General features: G+C 44.9%; 1 protein-coding gene across 2 annotated transcripts in view; it reads right to left on the bottom strand.

Annotated features, from left to right (window-relative positions):
• Positions 1-15,059, bottom strand: part of FNIP1 (folliculin interacting protein 1) — a 152,724-nt gene that overhangs the window by 32,549 nt on the left and 105,116 nt on the right. For both annotated transcript variants that reach the window (XM_077473330.1, XM_077473331.1), the window contains one exon: positions 12,149-12,234. In XM_077473330.1, the coding sequence (XP_077329456.1) occupies positions 12,149-12,234 (86 nt within the window). The remainder of the gene's footprint in view (positions 1-12,148; positions 12,235-15,059) is intronic.

The following is a 15,059-nucleotide window of genomic DNA, read 5'->3' as shown; positions in this document are numbered from 1 at the left end:
TAGGTGCAGTAAATATCTCCAAAATGTGCATCGTTTTGGAGATATTTACTTTAGATGCAGCCGGTAACGTCCCCAGTGCACGTGCTCTGAAGGAGGCTAGCTGTAATTGCTTATAAAGTACTATCTGGAGTTTGGCTTCAATTAGTTAATGCATCTAAATGTACTAGAGCATTTAACACTCCCCTCCCCGAAACTGACAATCCTGCTTTCCAAAGGTGCTCCTTAAGCCAGTGTGGGGGGGGGGGGGGGGGGATTCGGGGGGACTCTAATACAAGAGGTGAACAGAGGAATAAAAAAGGAATATTAATGCAACTACACAAAAAATGACTGGTTTAATACCGCTTTAGGGCTTCTGAGTTAGTGGCTGCTTGAAGTAGCCTGATTATTTTATTGGTAGTGCATTCATACACCTCGTGAGTAGCACGTGTTCTGCCTCATCTAGCCAATGCTTCAGGTTTTTACCTCTATACGGCCTATGTCTACTTAGGCCACTAATTATTTTTAGCAGACCTAATTATTTAATCAGTGGATGGTAACAGTGACTGACCCAGCCACATACCAAGAGTCCTGCATGTCAAATGGGGCCGCTCTACACCAAGATTAGGGCAAGAAACCTTACCACTGAAATTAGCTTCTTTTACTCTCATTTAAAGTAGATTTGAACCCTAACTAAATGACAGTTTTTTTATTTATTTTTTTTCAAAAAATTTTATTGAGAAAAGAAAAGGGTGCATTACAAATGGGTGAACAGTACATATAAAATTTTTTCTCATTTTCGAAAATGTACAGACTATAAGATAGCAATAGATCAAGTAACAATTGGGGCCGGGGCACCGACACATTAACCACATAATGGAGAGTATCACTCTCCCTGACACTCTAATAGAAACGAGGTAACAACAACTGGATGGATCATGGAACAATTATACACTAGCTCAACCTCGGGGTGAAGAAGAACAGCTAGATCAGATCATCAATAGGGTTCAGATTGGAGGAGGGGGGGTGGGGGCTGAGGGCGGGGGGGGGGGGGGCCCATAGATGCAGTCTTGTCGTGGGTAGTTACCCAATGGTTGAAGGGGTTGCGGGGGACCATTGGCCATTGTAGATAAAAGAGTGATCATCTAGGTGGACTTGTTCCTGAGGAGTAAGTTGTGATTTCACAAAAGAGTCCCATCTGTTATGGAAGCGCTGAACGGCTTTTTTGTGGGCTAGATTTGCATTAATTTTGTCGCGAAATAGGAGATGCAGGAGATCTCTGTGAACTTGCATGACTGAGGGTGGAACAGTAGTTATCCAGTTGGCAAGTATGGCCCTTCTTGCCATCAGGAGGCATATCAAAGCCCATTCTTTGTCTCGTGGGCCAGAATCTTTAGACCAGGGAAGTAGTGTGGCATCCCAATATCCAAAAATAAGAAGTAAAGGGTCTTTGGGTAGCTTCAGCAGTGTGATCTTAAAGATGAAAGCCAGGATTTGGTCCCAGAACGCGGAGATAAAGGAGCAAGTCCAGTACCGGTGCGCCAAAGAGGGTTTAGGTTGTTGGCATAGAGGGCATAGTGGAGACGGAGTGGACCCTGGTAGTTTAGCATAGAGAAAGGGGATGTGTGCCCGGTGGGCGATTTTGAGTTGAGTTTCCCTCCAGGATTCGTTGGGAACCAAGTTGTAGACTGTGCGAAGACCTTGAAGGATTTTGTCCACCATGCCGTCGTTCGGGAAGTCTTTTGCCCAATTAGACACTGATGAGGATTCCAAGGGGGGCGTCGTTTGGATGAGTAGAGGCTTATAGATATCCGAGATTTTGTATGAGTCCTTCTGTATAAGGGCCTCGAGGAATGACGACGTGAATCTCGTGGATGCATCTCTGCATGTGTTGCGGAGAAAGCTGAGACATTGGCCATGGTGAAACGATGAGGTTGCATTGAGGGAGAATCGAGTAGTTAGAGTATGGAAGGGTAGAGGCTGGCCAGTAGCAGGATCACAAAGGGAGAAGAAGGTGGAGAGACCCTTTTGCCTCCAGGAGTCATAGGGATTATGCTCCAGACCTGGAGAGAAGCCCGGGTTGCCTTGTATCGGGAGAAATTTGGAGATGGAAGGAGAGAGTCTGAGGCTTTTCCTTACCTCCCTCCATGCTATAGCAGTGTCTCTCCGCAGAAGATTATGTTGATGTGGTACTGGTATAGATTTCCACTTGCAGTGGAGAAGAGCTGTTAGAGAGTAGGGGTGGACCATTGCGGCTTCCAGTTGGTAATTAGAGCATTTGGATTTTTGGGTGATCCAGTCCAAACCTACCCTCAAAAGACAAGCAAGATTATACATTCTAAGGTTCGGGAGATTAATACCGCCCTCGGTCCTGGGAAGATGGAGTTTTGAGAAAGCTATGCGTGGCCGTTTGTTTCGCCATATAAATTTTGAGATCGCAGAATTCAGCAATTTAGAGTCTTTGTGTCTTAGCAGGAGAGGTATCGTTTGGAGGGGATATAACAGGCGAGCGAAACTGACCATTTTTACCAAATGACATCTTCCCAGGAGCGAGAGGGGCAGATCCATCCAGTTGTCTAATTCCTGAGTGATTTTAGCAAAAAGTGGGGGGTAATTCAGATGGTAGAGAGACGACGGGAGTTTCCCTATTTTGATTCCCAAGTAAGTGATATGTGACTTAGCCGTTGTAAAAATGGAGTTTTGAACCCAGGCAGGTGGGGGGAGGGATCCTAATGGCATAATCTCACTTTTGGAGTAGTTTATGCGCAACCCTGAGCATTTCCTGAATAAATCAAAAGTGTATTTTATTGTGGGCATATCTGCGGAAGGGTCAGCGGGGAAGATGAGGACATCGTCCGCAAAGAGGGATGTCCTCAGCTCTTGGTTCCCTATTCGGATGCCATGTAGCGGGGCAACTGTTAAGAGATATCTCGAAAGTGGTTCCAGTGCTAAGTTAAATAGGAGTGGGGAGAGGGGGCAACCCTGTCTCGTGCCTTTGTGAAGGCGAAATTCATTGGAAAGGAGGCCAGCTGCTACCAGCCTAGCCGCCGGGGAGGTGTACATGGAAGTAATAAGGTGAAAGAAAGGGCCAGAGAATTCCATTTTGCGCAAAACCATGGCAAGCCAATCAAAGTTCACATTGTCAAAAGCCTTTTCGGCATCGAGAGTGATAATGGCGTAATCTCCCCTTGGATGGCATCTGGCGTGTTCTAGCGCCATCATCACTTTCCTAATATTCATCGTTGCCGTTCTGCCCTTCACAAAGCCGGATTGGGCTGGATGGATCAGAAAGGGGACGATGTCAGCCAGTCTCGTGGCTACAATTTTAGAGAGAATCTTAACATCAAGGTTCAGTAGTGAAATGGGTCTGTACGAACCTGGTTCCTGGGGGTCTTTCCCTTTCTTTTCTAATAGTTTAATTATGGCCTGATTGCCCGTGGGAAGGTAAGGGCCACCAGACCACATACGTTGATAAACACTATGAAGAGTGGGTGCCAGGAGAGGATGCAATGATTTGTAGAATTCGCTAGTTAGACCGTCTGGGCCTGGCGCTTTAGAGGAGGCTAACTGTCGTATCGTGGTAGTGATTTCCAGGAGGGAAATAGGGGCATTGAGGGTTTCTAATTGGGAGGGAGAGATTGGGGTCAGAGTAACCTTGTCTAGGAAGTCGCACGCCGTGGGTTTGTCAATAGGATCTGTGGCATATAACTTCGTGTAAAAGCGCAGCATGGCAGCGTTTATGCCTTTTTGCGTGTTCGTGATAGAACCATCTGGCTCACGGATGGAGGGGATAATAGTCGGGCGATAGGTTCCCTTGCTAAGGCGGGCTAGGAGCCTACCCGCCTTATTCCCAAATTTGTGAAGGGTGGCGTCTAGGTAAGCTTTCTTGGTCGATTCCACAGTGTCTGCCCAGGTGTCAAAAGACTGTTTGGCTAGTTGCCAAGCAGCCCGGTTGTCAGGGGAGTCTTGTGCATACAATGCGCGTTGAGCCATATGGAGTCTAGAGCTGGAGGAGTCGTAGTTGAGGTGAGCATGTTTCTTAAAGGACGACGCATACGAAATGATGCGGCCTCTAAGAAAAGCTTTTCCAGCATCCCAGAATAAGTTCGGGTCGTCAGCGTGCTGGGCATTAGTTTGCGTGTAAAACTGCCATTCTTTAGTGATGTAAGTTTGAAAATCCGCGTTGTGTTGGAGAAAGGAGGGGAAACGCCAGATTCTAGGGTTGGGATGCATGTCTGGGGTCTCTAAGGATAAGGATATGGGGGCGTGATCAGATATGGCTATATCATGTATCTCTGCTTCTGGGATGAGAGGAAGGAGAACATCAGAACAGAAAAGATAATCTATTCTGGTGAAGACATGATGTGGATGCGAATAAAAGGAAAATTCTCTATCAGTCGGGTGGTGAAATCGCCATATGTCCCGGAGGTGGAGGGTTTCCATAGTTGCTGCAAGTGCCGTGGGGTTCAAGGAAGTTGGGACCGAGGTGGGGCGCATTCCCGTGGATTTGTCATCAATCTGGTGGACGACAGAATTAAAGTCGCCCCCAATAATCTGAGGGAGGTGTGGGTGGCGTAGAAGCCAGGTGGTTAGCATATTGAAAAAGTCTTTTGTGGGACTATTAGGGGCATACACGTTGGATATCGTCAGTTCTCTTGTCCCAATGAGGACACGGATAGTGAGAAGTCTGCCCTGGTCGTCTGAGTCTGTGGATATGAGTTTAAAGGGGAGACGTTTGTAAATGGGAACGAGGACTCCTGCTTTGCGGCCTAGAGCCGCAGAGCCCACAACTGTGCCCACCCAGAGTTTCCTCATCCGATCGAAGTCGGGTGAGGAAAGATGGGTTTCCTGGAGTAACACTATGTCGGTGTTCAGTCTTTTGAGATGGCGAAGGATCTTCATCCTTTTAGAGGGAGAACGAAGGCCCTTCACGTTCCACGAAACTATCCGTAGCATAGTGAGGATAAATTAGGGATATGTTGTGATACGAGAACAGCGGGGCCTGAGCAAGGAAGATAGCTAAAAACTGCCGAGGGCCTAGCTTCCCCAGACCTACGAAGGGGATCAGTGCAGGGGCTCGTAATATCAGCGGGCCTTAAGGGGGGATGGGGAGACATAGGGGGGGTGGAGGAGGGCGGGTATGTATACCAACAGTATAAGTAACAATAAAGAATATACACATTTACCAACTTCGCTTTTTTCCGCATGGGGGACACCGTGAGGACCAGCTCCCATAACCAGCCCTGTGCCTGAGGTGAGGGTTTCCGCCCTATAAATGATAAACAAAGTATAGTAACTGCGGCTGTGAGAAATAGGAGCGTGGGTGTAGGTCCGCACAATGGCACCCAGGGGAGGAAGATATGATCATATGAATAGTAAAAACAACATCTAAGGTATCAATAAAGATAAGTTTAAACCGTATCATAAACTGCAACAAAAGAATAGCACCTGAGAACAGCAAAGGTTTCAGGCCATATCAGGCCTTGAGGACACTTGGGGATAAACCCCTAACCATGAAACTGTCGTCAAACAGTACCTGAGAGGTGTGGACGGTCCAGTAAGGAGAGTCCAATGACAGTTCACCTGGAGTAGGTCGGTGGGGTCCAGGAAAGGCCTTCAGGGAGAGAAAAGAGAGTGTGCCGGGGGGGCACCATCAGAAGCTTTGCCCTTCAGCGGGCAGTGAGGCCATGTTGTGTTGGGCCGGAAGCCCTAAATCGCTTGGGGGAGTCTTTCCGTGGGCTCCGTTGATCCAAAGCTCGGTTGATTGGTTGGGCTTTGGGTGAGGGACTCAGATGTGAGCCCGAGCGGGGTGATTTCAAAAAGGATGCCGCCTCCTCAGGATCATGAAAAGAAAGTTGTTCCCCGGCGGGTGTTTTGATCCGCAGAATGGCTGGGAATGCCAGGGTGAACTGGAGTTGGCGTTGATGAAGTTCTGCGCAGATGTGTTGAAAAGCCTTACGCTTCTTAGAAACATCCGCCGAGTAATCAGCAAAGATTAGGATTTTGACGCCATCAATCTGTACAGATCTGGATTGACGGTACTTTTGCAGTATGGTGGCTTTGTCGGCGTAGTTGAGGTATTTGGCGATTATCGGTCGCGGTGACTTGCGTTCCGAATTAACGGCTCCCACTCGGTGAGCGCGTTCCACTGTGCAAGGGCCACCCAGGCCCAAAGCCTCAGGAATACGGCGGGCACAGAAGTCTGACAGGGCAGATGAGGGGAGCGATTCGGGGAGTCCTACAAATCGCAGGTTGCTCCTCCTGGACCTATTTTCGAGGTCGTCGAGTTTTTCCAGAATGAACTTGTTCGTTCTATCTTGGGCATGTTCAAAGGATTGCGTCTGGTAGAGTTCATCTTCAAGATTTGAAATACGGTGTTCCGCTTCATTTAGTCTGGAAGCATGTTCCCCTAGCTGGGCTTGAATCTTTTGCATGCCTGCGCTGACAGCCTTTTCTACTGATGCTGCAATCATAGGGGAGAGAAGAGCAGCCACAGCTTGAGCCAGAACTTCAGTGTTGTGGTCCTGCAATGGCTGAGGTGTGAGAGGTTGCTGCGCATGGAAAGATAGTGTAGGGCCAGAGATTTGCGGCGATGCCTGGGGTTGTAGAGGCAAGGAGTCCCTCTGGTTAGGTTGTGTGGCCGACTGATCGCCTACCTCCATAGCCGGGGCCGTCTCCGCTGGATAGGCCGCGCAGGCCGGTTCCGTGTAGGCCGAAGCCTCGATTTGCGGCGGGGCCGACCGCGCGGTCGCGTAGGATCGCGGCCCGGTTTTTTCCACGAACCTGTCCATCGCGCGGTCGGATATGTGGGGATGGTCGCAGGGATCTTTTTAGGCGAAAAATGTCGGGTTTATATGCCGTTTTGTAGGGCGGTCTGCGGGAGCTGTGAGGAGACACAGCTACTCCATGCGGCGCCGGAACCAGAACAGAAATGACAGTTTTTAAAAGAAATGTGTATTAAACAAATTACATTTTCTAAACAAGTGTTTGTTTTTTTTTTGTTACCTTTATATGTGTCCATATTCTGCTACTGCTCAGTATCATTGATCATCTGTAGCTATTCTGCAGCAACTTCCTGTCTAAATGCAATCTAGCGATGGCTAAGACAACCGTGGACCACGTCTGCATAATGTGTATTTAAAAACCACTTGTAATTTTTGAAAGCCTGTGTGACAGGTGACATCACATGGGCACAATAGGGACAGAGCATTGTCAACTAAGGCCCCTTTCCCTGTTGTGCGACCTGAAAGTTGCACGATATTGCCTCGATTTTGATGCGACTTTGAAGCAATGTCTGCATAATCTTGAGGTCTATAGACAAGTCGCATCAAAGGCAGACCAAATTAGTGCAGTGACTACTTTGAAGTTGCACAGATATGAATGGTACTCACTGTAAACCATGGGGTAAGACTTGTCCTGCGGCTTGGATCTGCAAAGTTGCATGACAAGTAGCACAAGTGTGAAGGGGACCTTATAAAAAGAAGTGTCTGAACTAGGACCTTCCTGGCAGGACACCATGCACTATTTAAATGAAAGTAACAGGTTTAAAGATTTTGAAAACGACTTTTGAATTTGCACCCACATGATAAAATAAAAAGGAAAAGCTTTAAGTAATTGGGATTACATACGCTTGAAGTAAATAGTGGTGTCTCTCTTCGTAACCAGACAACATCTGTCTTGCAAAGTTTACAAAACGAAAGTCCCCATTTAACTGCCTGATATAGTCTAAACAATTTCCTTCAGTCACTCCAAGATTCCCGAACCAGTCATAACATGTTCATATGAAATGGAATACTGTTTTAACATATAGATATTAAAGCAGTATTAAACCCAAAAGCAAACATGTATTATACTACAGATAACCAATTCTTAGATGTGATGGTTGCATTTGCTTTCTTTTTTAGGCTCTCTTTCTTTTTTTTTACCTGGTGATCTGGCCAGTAAGTCTGTTGCTTTTCAAAAGAACAAGCATGCCTGCTGATGTAGCAATTAGAGAGATGATTGAAACCATTTAACACAGACAGGGGTGCTTACAATGACCACTTTTTTTTTATGTAAAACCTTTTCCCAAAAATGAAAAAAAAAAAAAAAAAAATAGCTGTAATTGCTTATAAAGTACTAGATGGAGTTTGGCTTCAATTTGTTAATGCATCTGAATGTGCTAGAGCATTTAACACTCCCCTCCCCGAAATGGACAAACCTGCTATCCAAAAGTGCCCCCGTTGCTCCTTCAGCCAGTGAGGGCTAATACAAGAGGTGGGTTACTGGCTCATCGCCACGTGAAAACAGAGGAATAAAAAAAATAATATTACTGCAGCTACATGACTGATTTATTAATGCTTTAAGGGCTTCTGAGGTTAGTGACTGCTTGAAGTTGCCGGATTATTTTATTGGTAGTGCATTCATATACCTCGTGAGTAGCAGAGCTCAGTTCCTAATAAACAACATGTGATGTGATCTGTGCTAAGGTAAGAAGCAGAATTCTGGGCATCTACCTATCTCCTCTTAAGGGAATTTCTGGTTGTATAGATCAGAGGCCAAGTGCCCTTGACCTTAATAAACACAGCCAGCCAAAACCCAGACCGCCTGAGACCAGGCTTCTGCCACTGATCACAAATGAAACTAGTTTAAATTTAGAGGCAGATTATGGGAAACAGGACTCCAAGCCTGGCTCTTGCCAACACATCCGACTGTAAACTTAAGAGGAGGAATTTGTACACCTGCTACCCATATGTTCAATTTCAAAAGTGGAGTGGAGACTTACAAATACAACTCTTCACATACAGGCACTTTTGAGTTCCTACATTTAAGACAGATACAGCTACATCAGATTAACCATAAAAAAACAACCATGAAAGTAGAAGTGTTCCGTCTAGTCTAAGTGAGTAAAGATCATTTTAAAGCAGATCTCCCATTTAACATTTTATCTAAAACATACATAAAATTAATTGCGGAGCTGTTATAAAAATAAAATGCAGCTTTTGTTGCAATACTTGCTGTCTCCAGCACAGATGAATGATTGAATCAAACAAATAGCCATTGATTTGAAAGCTTCTTCATTTAGGAACTTTACTGGTGCACTACAGCAACAACATAATCCATATGTGCCGACGCATTTTGTCCGAAGCCTACCTCATAGCACGAGTTAAGAAAATACAGCGGTCAGTAAATATTAATTTTGACCAACTTCACAGTCAAGTAAAAAAGTGGAAGAATGTACAATAGGAGTCGTTTAAGGATTTTTGGATGTACTGAGACTTAGGTCGAGAGAACAGAAATACGGTATTGAACAGGGCCGAACTATCTATATTTTACAGATGTGATCTATCACTAGGAGAGGACTGTATAATGGGGGGAGAAGTGAACAGTAGAGGAAGAAAAAAGGTAGAGTAAAAAGAAAAGGACCGTTGGGATATGTCATTTAAATTACATTACAGGCAATACAGCAGAACAAGGAGTAAGACCCAAGTCACACTATGGGCAGAAAATTCAACAAGGAAGCTTCACAAGCAAATATCAGAACCACCGCACACCAGATAAATTGCAAACATCCATGTCATTTATTGTAAAACATCCACAAACATGGCAGTCAAAGTCCTCATTTGGACCGCCCTACTAATGTGTTTCACCAAGTCAGGGCTTAGTCTTAGAGAGCTCTAAAATTAAGCACTGATTAGGTGAAATGCATTACAGGGGGCAGTCCTAGGTCACGGACTGTCACTGCCATGTTTGTGGATACTTTACAATAACCTGTGTGGATGTTTGTGATTTTATTCGATGTGTGGCGGCTCTGCTCTTTTCATCTAGAACGTGAGCAAAGATGGCTTGGCTTGTACCTAGCACCTGGGGTTTGAACAGCAGTGGAGAAAAGCTACTTGGAGTGGAGTTTTTTCAGTTTAGAGGGTTTCTTCAATTTAACGTAATCCAAAAGAAAGCTTCACAATTGAGTAATTCAGCCCATCAGCAAATACTAGCAACTGAAATACCTTACTCTAGTGCACTGTTCACTAAACAGAATGCTGTATACTGATGATGAAAGTTCTAACAGAGCAAAAAGCCCTTTGTAGTCTCAATGACAAAGTAACAGGATTTATATTTAAAGCATATGATCAAACTTCCAATTATAAATATCAATTTTATTTTTTGCTTTTGTGAACCTTGCAGAAAGATTGCCTAAATAAATCTCTACAGAGGCGAATGTTTCGCTATCACATGTCTGTAAAAAAAAATGTGACCAGAACTGCAAATCTATGCATCTCATGACTTAGTCAAGTGCTGATTGTATGCCTTTGAGACAAAAGCATGCAGTGAAAACAAAAAGGAAACCAAAAAACTTGCCCAGGCAACGCTCTGGCTCCTCCTCCGCCAAGTGACCTCATAGCAAGCTGATTGCTATGGGGGCACTTGGTCATGCTCCCTCCCAAGCTCCACTGTGTGTGTCCATAAGACACACAGAGCATGGCTCGGCCCTGTCCTCGCTTCTTCCTCACTGGCTACAATTTACAGCAGCAGGAGCCGATGGCTCCCACTGCTGTGTCTGAGCCAATGAGGAGGGAGAGATCTGGGGGGGCAGCTGCTCTTGTGCACATCGCTGGATCGAGATCAGGCTCAGGTAGGTATAAAGGGAGGCTGGAAGAGGAGCTGCACACAGAAGGTTTTTCACATTTATGCATAGAATGCATGAAGCTAAAAAAGACCTTCAGCCTTTAGAACCACTTTAAGCTTTGGCATTTTAAATGCCAGGTTCAACTTTTTAAAAAAAATTAACATTTCTTTTGCAGGGGCAATATCAGGCAGGCTCCTGCAGACTCCCAGGATAGCTGTCTGCCTGCACATCATATAGGCAGGCAGTTAACTGAAAGCAGCGCCCTCACCAGCACCCTTGCTGTTCATGAAGGACAACAGACCCACCCACAGAATCCGGAGTTTTGCAGAGCTAAAAACAGAAAAAGGGGAGCTATTTGACAGATAAGGATACATGCAGGAGACATGTATATCCTTAGAGAGCAAGCCGATGAGAGCCTGAGACGGCCGCTCCCCACCCCTCCACAGCTCAGTGCTCCAATGAGCGAGGAGGTAGCAGAGCAGAGAGCTGCTGATCAACAGTAATCAGCCCTGCTTGGGGGGCTGTGAGAACCGAGCCATCGGTGATGTTCGAGCGCTCGTTTCCCAGTGCAGAGGTGTCGGGGGACCGATGCCGCATCCACCTAGGCAAGTATGATTATGGAAAAAAACCCAAACCCATGTGTCTTTTAGTATATCATCCCTACATATTTACCCTTCCTCATTGGTCTAAGGCCAGATTTAAATAGTACAGATCAGACAAGCAAGTAAAGGAGTGTCTCATAGAAATGTGGTTGGCAGAAACCTCCAAAATGACTTTTCAACAGCATACATAACAGTAAAACTATTTCTATTATTATTATTTAAAAGTTGGTCATTCCATCACAGGCAACTAGAATATGCAATAGACAAAGAGGTAACTGTGATGTAATCAAGAGTCGAAAAAACAGTCCCTTTCCTTTCCGATTACCACAGACTGGGATTAAATGATATACAATTACACACAACCACTGTATAACCACTAATACAGTGTTTGTATCAATCCTCTGTTTACACATCTGGACTACTGATCTCAGATATTTTCACTTGTAGAACTTAAAAGTGAATGTAAACCTCACATATATCCAGTGAATTTAACAGCCTCAGATGATACACAGAGATTAAACAAATCCTCCTACACAAGTTTACATGTATATCTGCTGTCAACTTGCTATATTATTTAGAAAGTGCAGATCATGTTAGAAATGTTCTCTTCCTGTTAAGCACTGGAAGTGAAGTCTGGGCATAAACTGTGAGAGCTGATTGGATGAAAGGCCCCCCTCCCCACACACAAACTCTCTACGTAGGCAGAGACTTGCAGAGCTGTGCTGTGAGTAGACCAGCTCACTGCTAATCTATTGATAGCAACCGAGAGAGAGAGAGAGAGAGAGAGAGAGAGAGAGATAGAGAGAGAGAGAGATAAGAAAACACTACAGATATATGTGCACAGGTCAAATTTCATGAATCAGGTTTATATCCACTTTAATATGTACTTCCAAGTCACAGCTCCAACCCACAGGGGTGAGTTGGTCCCTTATGTTTAAGGCTACACTTAAAACACTGCACTTACCGAAATTCATTCAAGGCCTCCACAATCCTATTGTAGGCCAAACTTCTCTGGCTGGCATCTGCAGATCTGCGACTCATTTTCATTGCCTTTTAAGGAAAATATATCAGTTATTAAAAACTGGATTATATATTTTCTTAAACATGTTTACCCAGATAAAGGCAAAGGTTATTGAGCAGTTATAAACACAGCAGCTATTTTACGAATATTCAAAACCCTTCTAATTAAAAAACAACTTAAACCAATTGCCGTCTAAACTAACACATTTTCTTGTCATCACTTTTAGGCTTCATGTACACAGGACATTTTTACAACCCCTCCTGAATGATTATACTTGACAGATGGTAATCCACATTTAAACAGTCCATTTTGCTGCATTTACATTTAGCAATGTTTTGCATTTAGAAGAGTTTTAAAACAACTTTTTAAATGAAAAATGCCTGTAAAGGAAGTGCGGATATCCGTGTTTATAATTGCTTGGCGCTTGAAATGCCTCTAAACTCAGGGTCTGAACTCATTTTTTTGCGTTCCAAAAAAAAGCCTCTAAACTCAACTGCCTAGAAACGACTATAAATGACCCTGTGTACATGCACTGATAAGATAACAGATGAGAGTTCAGGAGCAGTTGCAAAAATGCCCAACTGCTCTTAAAGTCAGTTTAGCAGCAGCAGCAGTGTACATGAGGCCTTAAAGTGGAAGTAAACTCCCCTATCGTTTTCAGCCAAGGAAGCTGCCATTTTTGCCTCTGTTTAACCACTTAAGGACCGCCGTATTGCCAATGTACGTCAGCACAATGGCACAGGCAGGCACAATCACGTACATCTACGTGATTGCCTTCCAGCGGGTGGGGGGTCCGATCGGACCCCCTCCCGCTGTTTACGGCGGTCCGATTTGGTCCAGGAGCGCTCCGTGATGAGGGGATGGCCGTTGGTTTTCGGCCACCCCCTCTGGATCGCTCCTGGCCAATGAGAAGCTTCCTCCCCTGTGTATTGTTTACACAGGAAGGAGGAAGTGATGTCATTCTCCTCGGGGCGGTCTTTTTGACCGGACTACGAGGAGAAGAGTAAAAGTAAGTGTGCACCAACACTACACTGACATGTAGGTACACACAGGCACACAAACCCCCCCCCCCCGATCCCCCCCCCGATCGCCCCCCCTCCCCCCCCAGTCACAGTGTCACTGATTGCATTGATCATTTCTTTACTGATCAATGCATTCAGTGTCAGTTGTGACAGTAAAAACTGTCAGGACAGTTAGTGTTAGGTCCAGGGTAGCCCCCTATCACCCCCCAATAAAGATTTAACCCCCTGATTGCCCCTAGAGTTAACCCTTTCACCCCCTTTTGCCAGTGTCACTAAGCGATCATTTTTCTGATCGCTGCATGTGTCGCTAGGTAGCTAGTTATTTTTTTAGGTTCACCGCCAGGTTTTTATATCGCTAGGTACCCCGATATACTACCCAATAATGGTTTTAACCCCCAGATTGCCGCTAGTTAACCCTTTCACCCCCTTTTGCCAGTGTCACTAAGTGATCGTTTTTCTGATCGCTGCATTAGTGTCGCTACAGTCGCTAGGTAGCTAGTTATTTTTTTAGGTTCACCGCCAGGTTTTTATAGCGCTAGGTACCCCGATATACTACCCAATAATGGTTTTAACCCCCTGATTGCCGCTAGTTAACCCTTTCACCCCCTTTTGCCAGTGTCACTAAGCGATCGTTTTTCTGATCGCTGCATTAGTGTCGCTACAGTCGCTAGGTAGCTAGTTATTTTTTTAGGTTCACCGCCAGGTTTTTATAGCGCTAGGTACCCCGATATACTACCCAATAATGGTTTTAACCCCCTGATTGCTGCTAGTTAACCCTTTCACCCCCTTTCACCAGCGATCACAGTATAAGTGTCACTGGTGACGCTGGTTAGCCAGTTAGTTATTTAGGTTCCCCGTCAGGTTTTTATATAGCGCCAGGGACCCCCATATACTACCTAATAAAAATTTGAACCCCCTGATTGCCCCTAGTTAACCCTTTCACCACTGATCACCGTATAAGTGTTACGGGTGACTCTGGTTAGTTTGTTTTTTATAGCATTTTATATTCAAATCCGGAAGGCAGTGCTTGGTTTTCGGGGTCCCGTACGTGGCTAGGCTCCCAAAAAGTCCCCCACATGTGGTATCCCCGTACTCGGGAGAAGCAGCAGAATTTATTTTGGGGTGTAATTTGACTTCTGCCCATAGCATGTGTGAGCAATATATCATTTAGTGACAACTTTGTGCAAAAAAAAAAAAAGTTTGTAATATTCCCGCAACTTTTGGCAAAATATAAAATATTCCATGGACTCAACATGCCTCTCAGTAAATAGCTTGGGGTGTCTACTTTCCAAAATGGGGTCATTTGGGGGGGTTTTGTGCTATTTTGGCATTTTATGGCCTTCGAAACTGTGATAGGTAGTGAGGAGTTAAATCAAAAATGTGCACCCTTAGAAATCCTGAAGGTGGTGATTGGTTTTCGGGGTGCCGTGCGCGACTAGACTCCCAAAAAGTCCCACACACGTGGTATCCCCATACTCGGGAGAAGTAGCGGAATATATTTTGGGGTGCAATTCCACATATAACCATGGCATGTGTGAGCAATATATCATTTAGTGACAACTTTTTGTAAAAAAATTTTTTTTTTTTTTTTTTGTCATTATTCAATCCCTTAGGACAAAAAAAATAAATATTCAATGGGCTCAACATACCCATCAGCAATTTCCTTGGGGTGTCTACTTTCCAAAATGGGGTCATTTGGGGGGGATTTGTACTGCCCTGCCATTTTAGCACCTCAAGAAATGAGATCGGCAGTCATAAATTAAAAGCTGTGTAAATTCCAGAAAATGTACTCTAGTTTGTAGACGCTATAACTTTTGCGCAAACCAAAAAAT

The sequence above is a fragment of the Lithobates pipiens genome, unplaced genomic scaffold, assembly GCF_037356315.1.
Source record: "Lithobates pipiens isolate NorthernLeopardFrog02 unplaced genomic scaffold, aLitPip1_a1.2 Scaffold_8, whole genome shotgun sequence".
Taxonomy (NCBI): domain Eukaryota; kingdom Metazoa; phylum Chordata; class Amphibia; order Anura; family Ranidae; genus Lithobates; species Lithobates pipiens.
Note: the sequence above shows the minus strand (reverse complement) of the source record. Positions and strands in the feature narration are given on the sequence as shown.